The sequence below is a fragment of the Rattus rattus genome, chromosome 2 (assembly GCF_011064425.1).
Source record: "Rattus rattus isolate New Zealand chromosome 2, Rrattus_CSIRO_v1, whole genome shotgun sequence".
NCBI lineage: Eukaryota > Metazoa > Chordata > Mammalia > Rodentia > Muridae > Rattus > Rattus rattus.
In genome coordinates, this window is record NC_046155.1 from 100,715,092 (window position 1) to 100,726,641 (window position 11,550).

The following is an 11,550-nucleotide window of genomic DNA, read 5'->3' on the forward strand; positions in this document are numbered from 1 at the left end:
TCCTGAGATACATAGAAAGTTGTATGCCAACCAGGGCTACATAGGAAGAACTTACTTAAGACAGGAGGGGAGGAGGAGGAAATGGGGGAGAGAGAGCAAGGAAGGAAGTGGAAAGAGATTAACTTTAATCCAATATTTGTTTAACATTTCCATAACATTATCTAACCAAATTTTCATATTAGTATGTTGTCAAGGACTGTAAACTTTATTAATGAGGTATTGCAAGTTGATTCCTCCATAGAATTTTAAATTTGATGATCATTGTTGCTCTTTCCCATCTCAAATTGAAGTCAATATTATGTGAGTCAACCCATCTGCAAAAGCAATATGACACAACAGGGCCAGAAATTGACCATTGCTGAAATTTCAGACTGAGAAATTAAGTAATTATAAGAAGTTAATTTTTCCCTGAGAGACACGGCCAGAATATGGCAAATACATAGGCGAATGCCAACAGCAAACCACTGAACTGAGAACGGGACCCCAGTTGAAGGAATCAGAGAAAGAACTGGAAGAGCTTGAAGGGGCTTGAGACCCCATATGTACAACAATGCCAACCAAACAGAGCTTCCAGGGACTAAGCCACTACCTAAAGACTATACATGAACTGACCCTGGGTTCCAACTGCATAGGTAGCAATGAATAGCCTAGTAAGAGCACCAGTGGAAGGGGAAGCCCTTGGTCCTGCCAAGACTAAACCCCCAGTGAACGGGATTGTGGGAGGGAGGGCGGAAATGGGGGGAGGATGGGGAGGGGAACACCCATAGAAAGGGGAAGGGGAGAAATTAGGGGGATGTTGGCCCGGAAACTGGGAAAGGGAATAACAATCGAAATGTAAATAAGAAATACCCAAGTTAATAAAGATGAAAAAAAAAAGAAGTTAATCTTTTATTGGATATTTTATGTATTTACATTTCAAATGTTATCCCCTTTCCTGGATCCCCCTTCTCCCATACTTCCCCTCCCTTCTTCTATGAGGATGCTTCCCCTCCCATCCACATATTTCCACCTCAATACCCTGGCATTCCCCTACACTCTGGAAATGAACCTTCACAGGACCAAGGGCTTTCCTCCTATCGATGCAAGACAATGCCATCCTCTGCTACATATGCAACTGGAGCTTTGGTTTTCCCCCCCTCCCCATGTGTACTCTTTGGTTGGTGGTTTAGTCACTGGGAGCCCTAGGGGGTCTTGTTGTCCTTCCTATGGGGTTGCAAGCCCCTTCAGCTCCTTCAGTCCTTTCTCTAACTTCTCCATTGTGGTCCCCATGCTCAGTCTGATGGTTAGCTGTAAGCATCTTCATCTGTATCAGTAAAGCTCTGGCAGAGCCTCTCAGGAGACATCCATATCAGGCTCCTGTCAGCAAGCACTTCTTGGCATCAGCAGTAGTGACTGGGTTTGGTGGCTGTATATTTTATGGATCCCCATGTGGGGAAGCCTCTCTATGGCCTTTTCTTCAGTCTCTGCTCTACTTTTTGTCCCTGTATTTTCTCCCATGAGTATTTTGTTCTCCCTTCTAAGAACTGAGGCATCCACACTTTGGTCTTCTTTCTTCTTGATTTTCCTATGGTCTGTGAATTGTTTCATGGTTATTCTGAGCTTTGGAGCTGCATACCATGTGTGTTCTTTTATGACTAGATTACCTCACTCAGGATAATATGTGCCAGGACAGGTTTCTTTTCTCATTTCCAGTGTCATGATAAAAAAAAAAAAAAACAAGTAAGTCCTCTGGCAGAAGAGATGTCTTAGTCAATAAATTCCTTGGTGTATAATGAGGACCTGTATTCACATCACCAGTACCCATATCAAAGCTAGGTGTAGTAGTGTGGGTCCTCACCTCAGCATTGGGACTGGCATGTGGCGGCAAAAAGGAGATAGGCAGATATCTAGAACTCATGGATCGACCAATAAGATTAGTAAGATACTTTGTCTCAAAAACGTAAGGTGAAGAGTAATTAAGAAGTCACATGACATTGACCTCTGACATGAATGTTCACAAATACACATACATGAAAAAAAACTCTGATTATGCAGTGCTACTTGTCAATCACTAATTCATGCCCTCTCCTGTTAATTCATTTTACTCCCTCTGCTCCATTTAAGGAAGTCTGCAGTCAATATTAGGGGAAGCCATTTTTACATAAATAATATTTTACATACATAATCCTGTGAAATCTCCTACCCACTACATGTTGGAATCTTCCTTTCTCTCTTGCCCTGTCTTACCTTAAAGCATATTGAAGAGATCTCACAGGTAAAGAGAATAGTATGTCTTTCCACCAAGAAAATCTCAAGAAGAGGCTGGAGAGACACTTCTTGGAAAGATGTTAAGAGTGGTTGCTGCTGTCAAATAGGTTCTGCATCCAGTTGTCAGCATATAAGTCAGGCATTCACATTTGGCATCCACCATCCCGGGTGTTCTTGGACCTCTGCACTCATGCACATATATGCATAATTAATTTTAAAAGCTAATTTCAATTAGTTGTCCAATACCAAATGATCTGCCTTGAAAATATACATACAAATCACATTATATGGACTAAGTAAGTTGAATTTAGGACTCTCTCTGTATCTCTCTCTCTCTCTCTCTCTCTGTGTGTGTGTGTGTGTGTGTGTGTGTGTGTGTGTGTGTGTGTGTGTGTTAACAGCAATTAATGAAAAAATGAGGCTGTACCTATGAAAGAGAGCAGGGAGGGAATGGGAGAGCATATGAGATGGATGGTTTGGAAGGAATAAAGGAAAGGGGCAATGGAGAGGCAATGTAAAGGAGACAAATTCAGAGATATTCCCTGAAGCCATTACTCATGTAAATGTTCCCTCTTAGCAGAGGAAAGGAGCCTCTGTTGAAGCCCTAGTAAGAAAGAAGGTAGGTGTGTAATGAAATATTCATGCAGAGTGATAGCTGATCACTATCTCTCTGGGTCAATAATGCTGTCTTCAACCAGTTTCCTCATGTCCATACACCATTTTATTTAAGCTGTGCTAAAGCAAATGTAATAAAAATTAACCTGCTGCTTTTTTCTTATTGTTGTTTTTGTTGCTTGCCCAAAGAGGTGATCAACTTTATTTTTTGAGAAAAGACTCTCACTGGACTTGGAGTTCACCAGTTTAGTTTGATTGGTTGCCCTGAGGAGTCTCCCATTTCTGCTCCTCTAGTACTCAGATTTTAGACAGGCACATGTAATGTTACCACTCTCTACACAGTTGGACATCAAAACTTATGTTCTCATGATTTTGTAGCAAGCACTTTACTGACTGAGCAATCTTCTCAGCCCCTTATTGTACGGAGACATGATCTAGCTATGCATTCCAGTCTGTACTTAAACTTACTAGGCAGCCCATGCCAGCCACAGAGTAAAATCTTTCTCCTTGTCTTCCAAGACTTGCAATGACAAGGGTACACCACCACCACACCCAGATTACATTTTACCACTTTAAAATTAAGTGTCATTAAGTGTATTTAAAATGTTTTTCAACCATATCCCTATCTAATTCTAGATGTATTTCATCATTCAAAAAAAAACAAATCCCATACCCTTTGAGTGATAATTCTTTGCTCCCCCCTCCCTCAGGCCCCTGAATCCACTAACATGCTACTTCTTGTAAACTTAACTATTCTGGTTATTTGTTATGAGTTGAATAATGCAGCGTATAACATTTTATGTCTAGATTCCTTTTCGTATACCATTAAAGTATATCTGTCATCCTATATATACATTTTTCATTGCTTTGTTTAGCCTTTTGAGAGAGGTCCTTCATAATGTATATCCTTCATAATTCAGGCCTCAAATTTGCCATGATCCTGCCTTCACATCCCAAGCAGTATGATTACAGGTACATGCTACCACAATCAATGTGTTTCATTCCTTTTTATGTCTAAAAGCTATACATCAATTGGAAATATCACACTTCATACATCCAATATATTTATTTAATTTTTCTCACCTAGACACATGCTAGAGTTATCTGGGAAGAGGGAACTTCAACTGTGAAACTGCCTCCATGACATTGGTTTATAGACAAGTCTGTGAAGCATTTTCTTGATTAGTGATTGATATAGGAGGACTCAACTCATTGTGTATGGTGCCACCCTTGGGCTGGTAATCCTAATTTGTATAAGAAAGCATGCTGAGCCATCATGGAAATCAAGCCAAAGAACAGCATTACTCCATGGCCACTCTTCAGTTCTTGGCTCCGGGTTCCTGCCTTGATTACCCTTCCCAATAGATTATAAAGTGTACACTGAAATAAACCCTTTTCTTCTCAAATTCTTGAAAAAAAGCTAAGACGGGTTGTTTTTATATTCTAGCTATAATGAGAAATGTTACAATAAAATTTGTTCACAACTCTTGTTTGAACACAAGTTTTTTGACAATAACTTCTATTTTTGCTTTGACAGTTACATACATAATCATCCTTATGACATCTCCCAGCACATTCCCCTCCACCACGATGTCTTCTCCTCCTGCTTTTAACAGTCAAATTAGGACTATCTGCTGGAATATTGACTCATCCTGTGGGCTTGATCTTGTATTGAAGTGGTGAACATAAATCTTACTTATGTACTGCTTGCCCAGTTTTGTTGTGTTTTTCTCTTGCAAGTTAAGGATTTACATTAGCCAACTAATTTTATTGTGAGCAGAGTGCATATTGGCAATTGTGGAAGCATAGGCACACCTTCCCCCATCTGGTAAAAGGTAACAATATGCATAAGCATGGCAAGAAGTGGTGAGTTTTTTCTAGCTTGAGTGTGAACGACTTGCAAAGGAAGTAGACTGGGTATACTAATAAAGGAAAGGAAAACTACTTGGAGGCAGCATTTTCAAAAATAGATACTGAAGAGATGGCTCAGTTTTTATAATGCTTACATCCAAGTGTGAGGGCTGAGGTTTGTATCCCCAGAAAACTGTGACCATTGGACAGAGAGGTTCACCTATAATTACAGCCACAGGAGTTAGAAAAATCCAATTCTTGAAGCAATCTACCTATCAAGGTTAGTTACAGCAATGAGCTCTGAATTTGGTTGAGAGACCCTGTCTAAGTGAGTTAGGTGGAGTTGCAGTAGAAGGTGATGCCTAACATCAATCTCAGGACTCCACATACATGTGTACATATGTACATACACAAACATACCCATATATACATACACTCATGCATATGTAGAAAACACCCACACATGAAAAATTAAAACATAAAGCCAGGCATAATCCCAACACAAAAGAGGAAGAGGCAGGCAGATTTCTAAGAGTTTGCAGCCACCTTTGTCTACAGGGAAAGTCCTAGGCTAGCAAGGACCTTGTGTCATGGAGAAAAAAAAAGGTAAGACCAATAAATAAACACCCTGCTTTCTTAATGTTCTAGGAGTCTACAAGATGGACACCAACATGTCTGCAGTGAACTTCACGAATATGTCTGGGAGTACTCAGTCAGTATCTGCTGGCTACATTGTTGTGGATATCTTCTCATATTTGATCTTTGCACTCACCTTTGTGCTTGGAGTCCTGGGCAATGGGCTCGTGATCTGGGTGGCCGGTTTCCGCATGCAACGCACTGTCACCACCATCTCTTACTTGAACTTGGCCATTGCTGACTTTTGCTTCACCTCCACTTTGCCATTTTACATCGTCAGCCTGGTCATGGGAGGAATATGGCCATTTGGTTGGTTCATGTGCAAGTTCATATATACTGTAATAGACATAAACCTATTTGGAAGTGTCTTTCTGATTGCCCTCATAGCATTGGATCGCTGTGTTTGTGTCCTGCATCCAGTCTGGGCTCAGAACCACCGCACTGTGACCCTGGCCAAGAAGGTAATCATTGTACCCTGGATTTGTGCATTTCTCCTTACTTTGCCAGTTATCATTCGTGTGACCACAGTCCCTAATAGACTTGGACCAGGGAAAACAGCCTGTGCTTTAGACTTCTCACCCTGGACCAAAGATCGTGCAGAAAAGGCTAAAGTAGCCATCACCATGTATACTGTCAGAGGAATAATCAGGTTCATCCTGGGGTTCAGCACTCCCATGTCCATTGTAGCTATTTGTTATGGGTTAATAGCCACTAAAATCCACAGGCAAGGTCTTATCAAATCCAGCCGTCCCTTGCGAGTTCTCTCTTTTGTTGTGGCTGCCTTTTTCCTCTGCTGGTGCCCATTTCAAGTAGTGGGCCTCATACACACAATCCAAATCCGTGAACACTTGAGGAACATACCTCAAAGCACTCTAATTGCTATTAAAATCACAAGCTCTTTGGCTTTCTTCAATAGCTGCCTCAACCCAATGCTTTACGTCTTCATGGGCCAGGACTTCAGACAAAGACTAATCCACTCCCTACCTGCCAGTCTAGAGAGGGCCCTGAGTGAGGACTCAGCTCAAACCAGTGACACAGGCACCAACTTGGGAGCCAACTCTATTCCTGAAAACCCAGCAAATGCAATATAAAAACAGGGCTTTAGCTTCCAGATTCACATGCTTCGAGTTCCACTGTGCTATAGTCATTCCTTGTTGACCTCCAGGCTACAGGCTCATTAGGAAAACTTAAAATGACCTTTTAGACTTTTGTACCTCAACCCAAGGTGGCCAATAAAGAAAAAAAACATATAGACTGAAATAATTACAAATGACAATACTATAGTGTCATTACCAATATGGTCCATTTCTAGTCCACTCTCAAGTTGTAAACTCAAAAATTCTAGTAAGTGTCCTTTTGCAGGAAATAGGTATATGCTCCCTTTAGAAAAGGGAGCCAACCCTTAGATTCTACCTCACACCAGTCAGAATGGCTAAGATCAAAAATTCCGGTGACAGCAGATGCTGATGAGGATGTGAAGAAAGAGGAACACTTCTCCATTGTTGGTGGGATTTCAATCTGGTACAACCACTGTGGAAATCAGTCTCAAACAGTTCCACAGAAAATTAGACATTGTATTACCTGAGGACCCAGCTATACCACTTCTTGGCATATACCCAAAAGATGCTACAACATTGGACAAGGATACATGCTCCACTATGTTCATACCAGCCTTATTTGTAATAGCCAGAAGCTGTAAACAACTCAGATGTCCCTCAACAGAGGAATGGAAACAGAAAATGTGGTACATTTACACAATGGAATACTACTTGGCTACTAAAAACAATGACTTCATGAAATTCTTAGGCAAATGGATGGAACTAGAAAATATCATCTTGAGTGAAGCAACCCAATCAAAAAATATACATGTTATGCACTCACTGATAAGTGGATATTAGCCCAAAAACTCAGAATACCCAAGATACAATTCAGACCATAAGAAACTCACGAAGAAGGAAGACCACAGTGTGGATGCTTCAGTCCTTCTTAGAAGGGGAAATAAAATATTCATGGGAGGAATTACAGGGCCAAAGAGAAGAGTTAAGCAGAGACTGAAGGAAAGGCCATCCAGGGATTGTGCCACCTGGGGATCCAACCCACATACAGCCATCAAACCCAGTCACTATTGCTGATGCCAAGAAGTGCTTGCTGACAGGAGACTGATGTGGATGTCTCCTGAACCTGATGTGGATGTCTCTGCCAGAGCCTTACTGATACAGATGAGGACGCTTACAGCTAACTATCAGACTGAACATGGGGACCCCAATGGAGTAGTTAGAGAAAGAACTGAAGGAGCTGAAGGGGTTTGCATCCCCATAGGAAGAAAAACAATATCAACCAACCAGACCCCCTAGGGCTCCCAGTGGCTAAACCACCAACTGAAGAGTACACACGGAGGGACCCATGGCTCCAGTTGTATATATTGCAGAGGATGGCATTGTCTTGCATTGATAGGAGGAAAGCCCTTGGTCCTGTGAAGGCTCATTTACCCAGTGTAGGGAAATGCCAGGGTGGGGAGATGGGAGTGGGTGGGTAGGAGGGAAAGCCTCCTCTTAGCAGTAGGAGAAGGGAGTATGACAGAGGGGGGTGAACTGGGAAAGGGAATGACATTTGAAATATAAATACATAAAATATCCAATAAAAATGCAAAAAAAAGATAAAGAAACTGAAGCCAAATGGGGAAAGACTTCTGTCCCTTGAGCTCTTTTATTGCAACTTCCCAATCTCTTTTATTGTAATGTTTGGTCTATCTGTTGCCCCCATGAGACAAGTGTTTTCACTTGTGGCTCTCAGTGTAGCCACACCTAAATTAGTATAGTTTATATTGTATCTGGCATTTGACGTACATATTCTAAAGGGAATGAATCCAGAATAGAACTCCTGTTCCCATTCTCAATGGCAGTAAATAAGAATCATACCCCAACACACACACACACACACACACACACACACACACACACACACACACACACACATGATGGCATTTGGGTTCTTTGGTCTTGGTCATTCTAACTACAGTAAAATGAAATCTCAAAGTACTTTTAATTTACAGTTTCCTGCTGGCTAAGGATTTTGAATATCCATCAAATGTATTTCAGCCATTAATAATTCATTTTTTGAAAAACCTCTGTTCATTTTCTTGGCCGTTTTTGATTGTGTGTTGTTGTTGTTGTTGTTGTTGTTGTTATTTAGGGCTTTTTGTACATTTTAGATAATATCCCTCTGTCAGATGTGCCAAGGACCATCCTTGGCTTGGAAAGGGGTTCTGAGAGAAAGGATGTCTGGGAGCTACAAAACGAATGACTTGAAATCAAATCATGGAGCCAAGTGGACATTGTGTTCTGATTGACACAGCATTTCCAGTCTGCTTCTCACTATGTTCTGCTTTCCCTCTGGAGATCTCTCTGTCTATATTCTGCATGCTCGCTATTCTAAGAGATCTCTCTGTCCATGTCCTGTGTGTGTGTGTGTGTGTGTGTGTGTGTTCACATGTGTATGTGTGTGCATACAAACAGCTCTCTCTTTTTATCCTAAAAAATTCTGTAGATAGCTCATCTCCTGCAGAGCAAAGGTAGTCTTTTACTTTACATATCGATCCAGTTATTTACTCCAGGTTTTCCTTTATGAATCAGCATCCCATGACCCTCTGATTCTTAGGAGACAGTATATATTTTTTTCTTAACATTGCAAAAGAATTCAGAGATCTGTCTCCCTTTGTTAATCCTAGGTGATAAACCAGTTGGATGGAACTCTGCCCTGAAATTACCATTTCTACCACATTTGGCCTGGTTTTGCTGTGTCCCAGGCTGACCTTGAATACAGGAATCTACCTGCCTTTTATCTTTCTGACAAGTTAGCTCATTAATGCAGCTGCCTTTATTAGTTTAGATTCATAAAGCCCCTCATAATTCATACTCATATTTTGTAGTTAAGAAAGTATATATTTTTGAACTCATATACTTAGAGCTCTTTACCATAGCCTCAAGGGCTGTCTTGAAGTACCCAGTGTTTACTATTTTACTGAGACGTACCCATACCCTCAACTCCTGGACTGGAGCTATTTCTCTTTATCACAGAGTCATTATCATTAATAGAGAGGACATTCCTCAAAAAATGTGAAATATATACATTATTATATAAATAAGCCATAACCCACAGCAGCCATTGACACTCGTGGAGGCCCACATTGGGGCCCTGTCTCAGGGGCAGGAATCATGGCACTCTATTTCCACCAGGGCCACACCTGGCTAAAGTCCTATTTGAAAACATCCTTTCTGTGCTCGCTTCGGCAGCACATATACTAAAATTGGAATGATACAGAGGAGATTAGCATGGCCCCTGTGCAAGGATGACACGCAAATTCATGAAGCGTTCCATATTTTTTTCATAGCAGCCTTATTTATAATAGACAGAAGCTGGAAAGAACCCAGATGTCCTTCAACAGAGGAATGGATACAGAAAATGTGGTACATCTACACAATGGAATATTACTCAGCTATCAAAAATAATGACTTTATGAAATTCATAGGCAAATGGATGAAACTGGAAAACATCATCCTGAGTGAGGTAACCCAATCACAGAAAAACCAACATGGTATGCACTCATTGATAAGTGGATATTAGCCAAAATGCTTGAATTACCCTAGATGTACAGAACACATGAAACTCAAGAAAGATGACCAAAATGCAAATGCTTCACTCCTTCTTTAAAAGGAGAACAAGAATACCCTTGGGAGGGAATAGGGAGGCAGTTTAGAACAGAGGCAGAAGGAACACCCATTCAGAGCCTGCCCCACATGTGGCCCATACTTATACAGCCACCAAACTAGATAACATGGATGAAGCAAAGAAGTGCAGGCTGACAGGAGCCAGATGTAGATGTCTCCTGAGAGACACAGCCAGAATACAGCAAATACATAGGCGAATGCCAACAGCAAACCACTGAACTGAGAATGGGACCCCCTTGAAGGAATCTTAGAAAGGACTAAAAGAGCTTGAAGGGGCTTGAGACCCCATATGAACAACAATGCCAACCAAACAGAGCTTCCAGGGACTAAGCCACTACCCAAAGACTATACATGGACTGACCCTGGTCTCCAACCTCATAGGTAGCAATGAATAGCCTAGTAAGAGCACCAGTGGAAGGGGAAGCCTTTGGTCCTGCCAAGACTGAACCCCCAGTGAATGGGATTGTTTTGGGGAGGGCAGTAATGGGAGGAGGATGGGGAGGGCAGTAATGGGCGGAGGATGGGGAGGGGAACACCCATAGGGAAGGGGAGGGGGAGGGCCTACGGGACTGTTGGTCCAGAAACCAGGAAAAGGAATAACAATTGAAATGTAAATAAATACCCAAGTTAATAAAGATAAAAAAAAAAGAAAATATCCTTTCCTATACCAACGAGTTTTCCTATACCAAGTATATTCTTTGCTTTTTTTTCTATATCAGATTCAGGGCACTACATCTGATAGTATGATCCTTGATCCATTCAGATCTGAATTTTTGTGCAGTAAGAATAAAGATTTAGCTTTTCTCTTCTACATGTAGCTATCAGTTTTATCCAGTATCATTTATTGAAGATAGTGTCTTCTGCCGTATGTAGTACTGGTCTTTTCATTAAATATTAGTGTGTCTGAAATATAACTGAAGGAAGACCTCCGATTCAATAGTATGCAAAAACAAAGAGTGTTTATTCTACAGAAACAAGCAGCATATGGAGGTCAACAATTCTTTGAAGTGGTAACCCCAAACAAAAACGTGCAGGCCTTCTATTTTTTTTTTTTTTACACTCCAGATTTTATTTTCCTCCCAGTCTACCTTCCCCCGCCATGAGTTCCACATCCCATACCTCCTCCCCGCACCCCATGCACCACACCTCCCCCATCTCCACAAGTATGTCCCCACCCCAGCCACCACACCAGATCTCTAAACTTCCTGGGGCTTCCGGTAGTCTCTTGAAGGTTAGGTGCATCTTCTCTGACTGAACCCAGACTCAGGAATTCTCTGAAATATATTTATGGGAGGCCTCAGCTCACCTGGTACATGCTGCGTGGTTGGTGATCAAGTGTCTAAGAGATCTCTGGGGTCCAGATTAATTGAGAGTGCTGGTCCTCCTACAGGGTTGCCCTCCTCCTTAGCTTCCTCCAGCTTTTCCCTAATTCAACCAGAGGTGTCAGCAGCTTCTGTTCATTGGTTGGGTGCAC

General features: G+C 41.5%; 1 protein-coding gene and 1 non-coding gene across 2 annotated transcripts; both read left to right on the plus strand.

The window, feature by feature from the left end:
- Positions 1-5,372: 5,372 nt before the first annotated feature.
- On the plus strand, positions 5,373-6,574 carry LOC116893979 (fMet-Leu-Phe receptor). Its single transcript, XM_032895697.1, has one exon. It carries the CDS (start codon positions 5,373-5,375, stop codon positions 6,438-6,440), a length of 1,068 nt encoding a protein of 355 aa, XP_032751588.1. The 3' UTR covers positions 6,441-6,574.
- Positions 6,575-9,625: 3,051 nt separating this feature from the next.
- LOC116894843 lies at positions 9,626-9,732 on the plus strand. Its single transcript, XR_004387058.1, has one exon. It is a non-coding gene; the product is annotated as a U6 spliceosomal RNA (small nuclear RNA).
- The last annotated feature ends 1,818 nt before the right edge of the window (positions 9,733-11,550 follow it).

Excerpts from the sequence above, each read along its gene's own strand:
- LOC116893979 (XM_032895697.1), top strand. The coding sequence starts at position 5,373 with ATGGACACCAACATGTCTGCAGTGAACTTCACGAATATGTCTGGGAGT.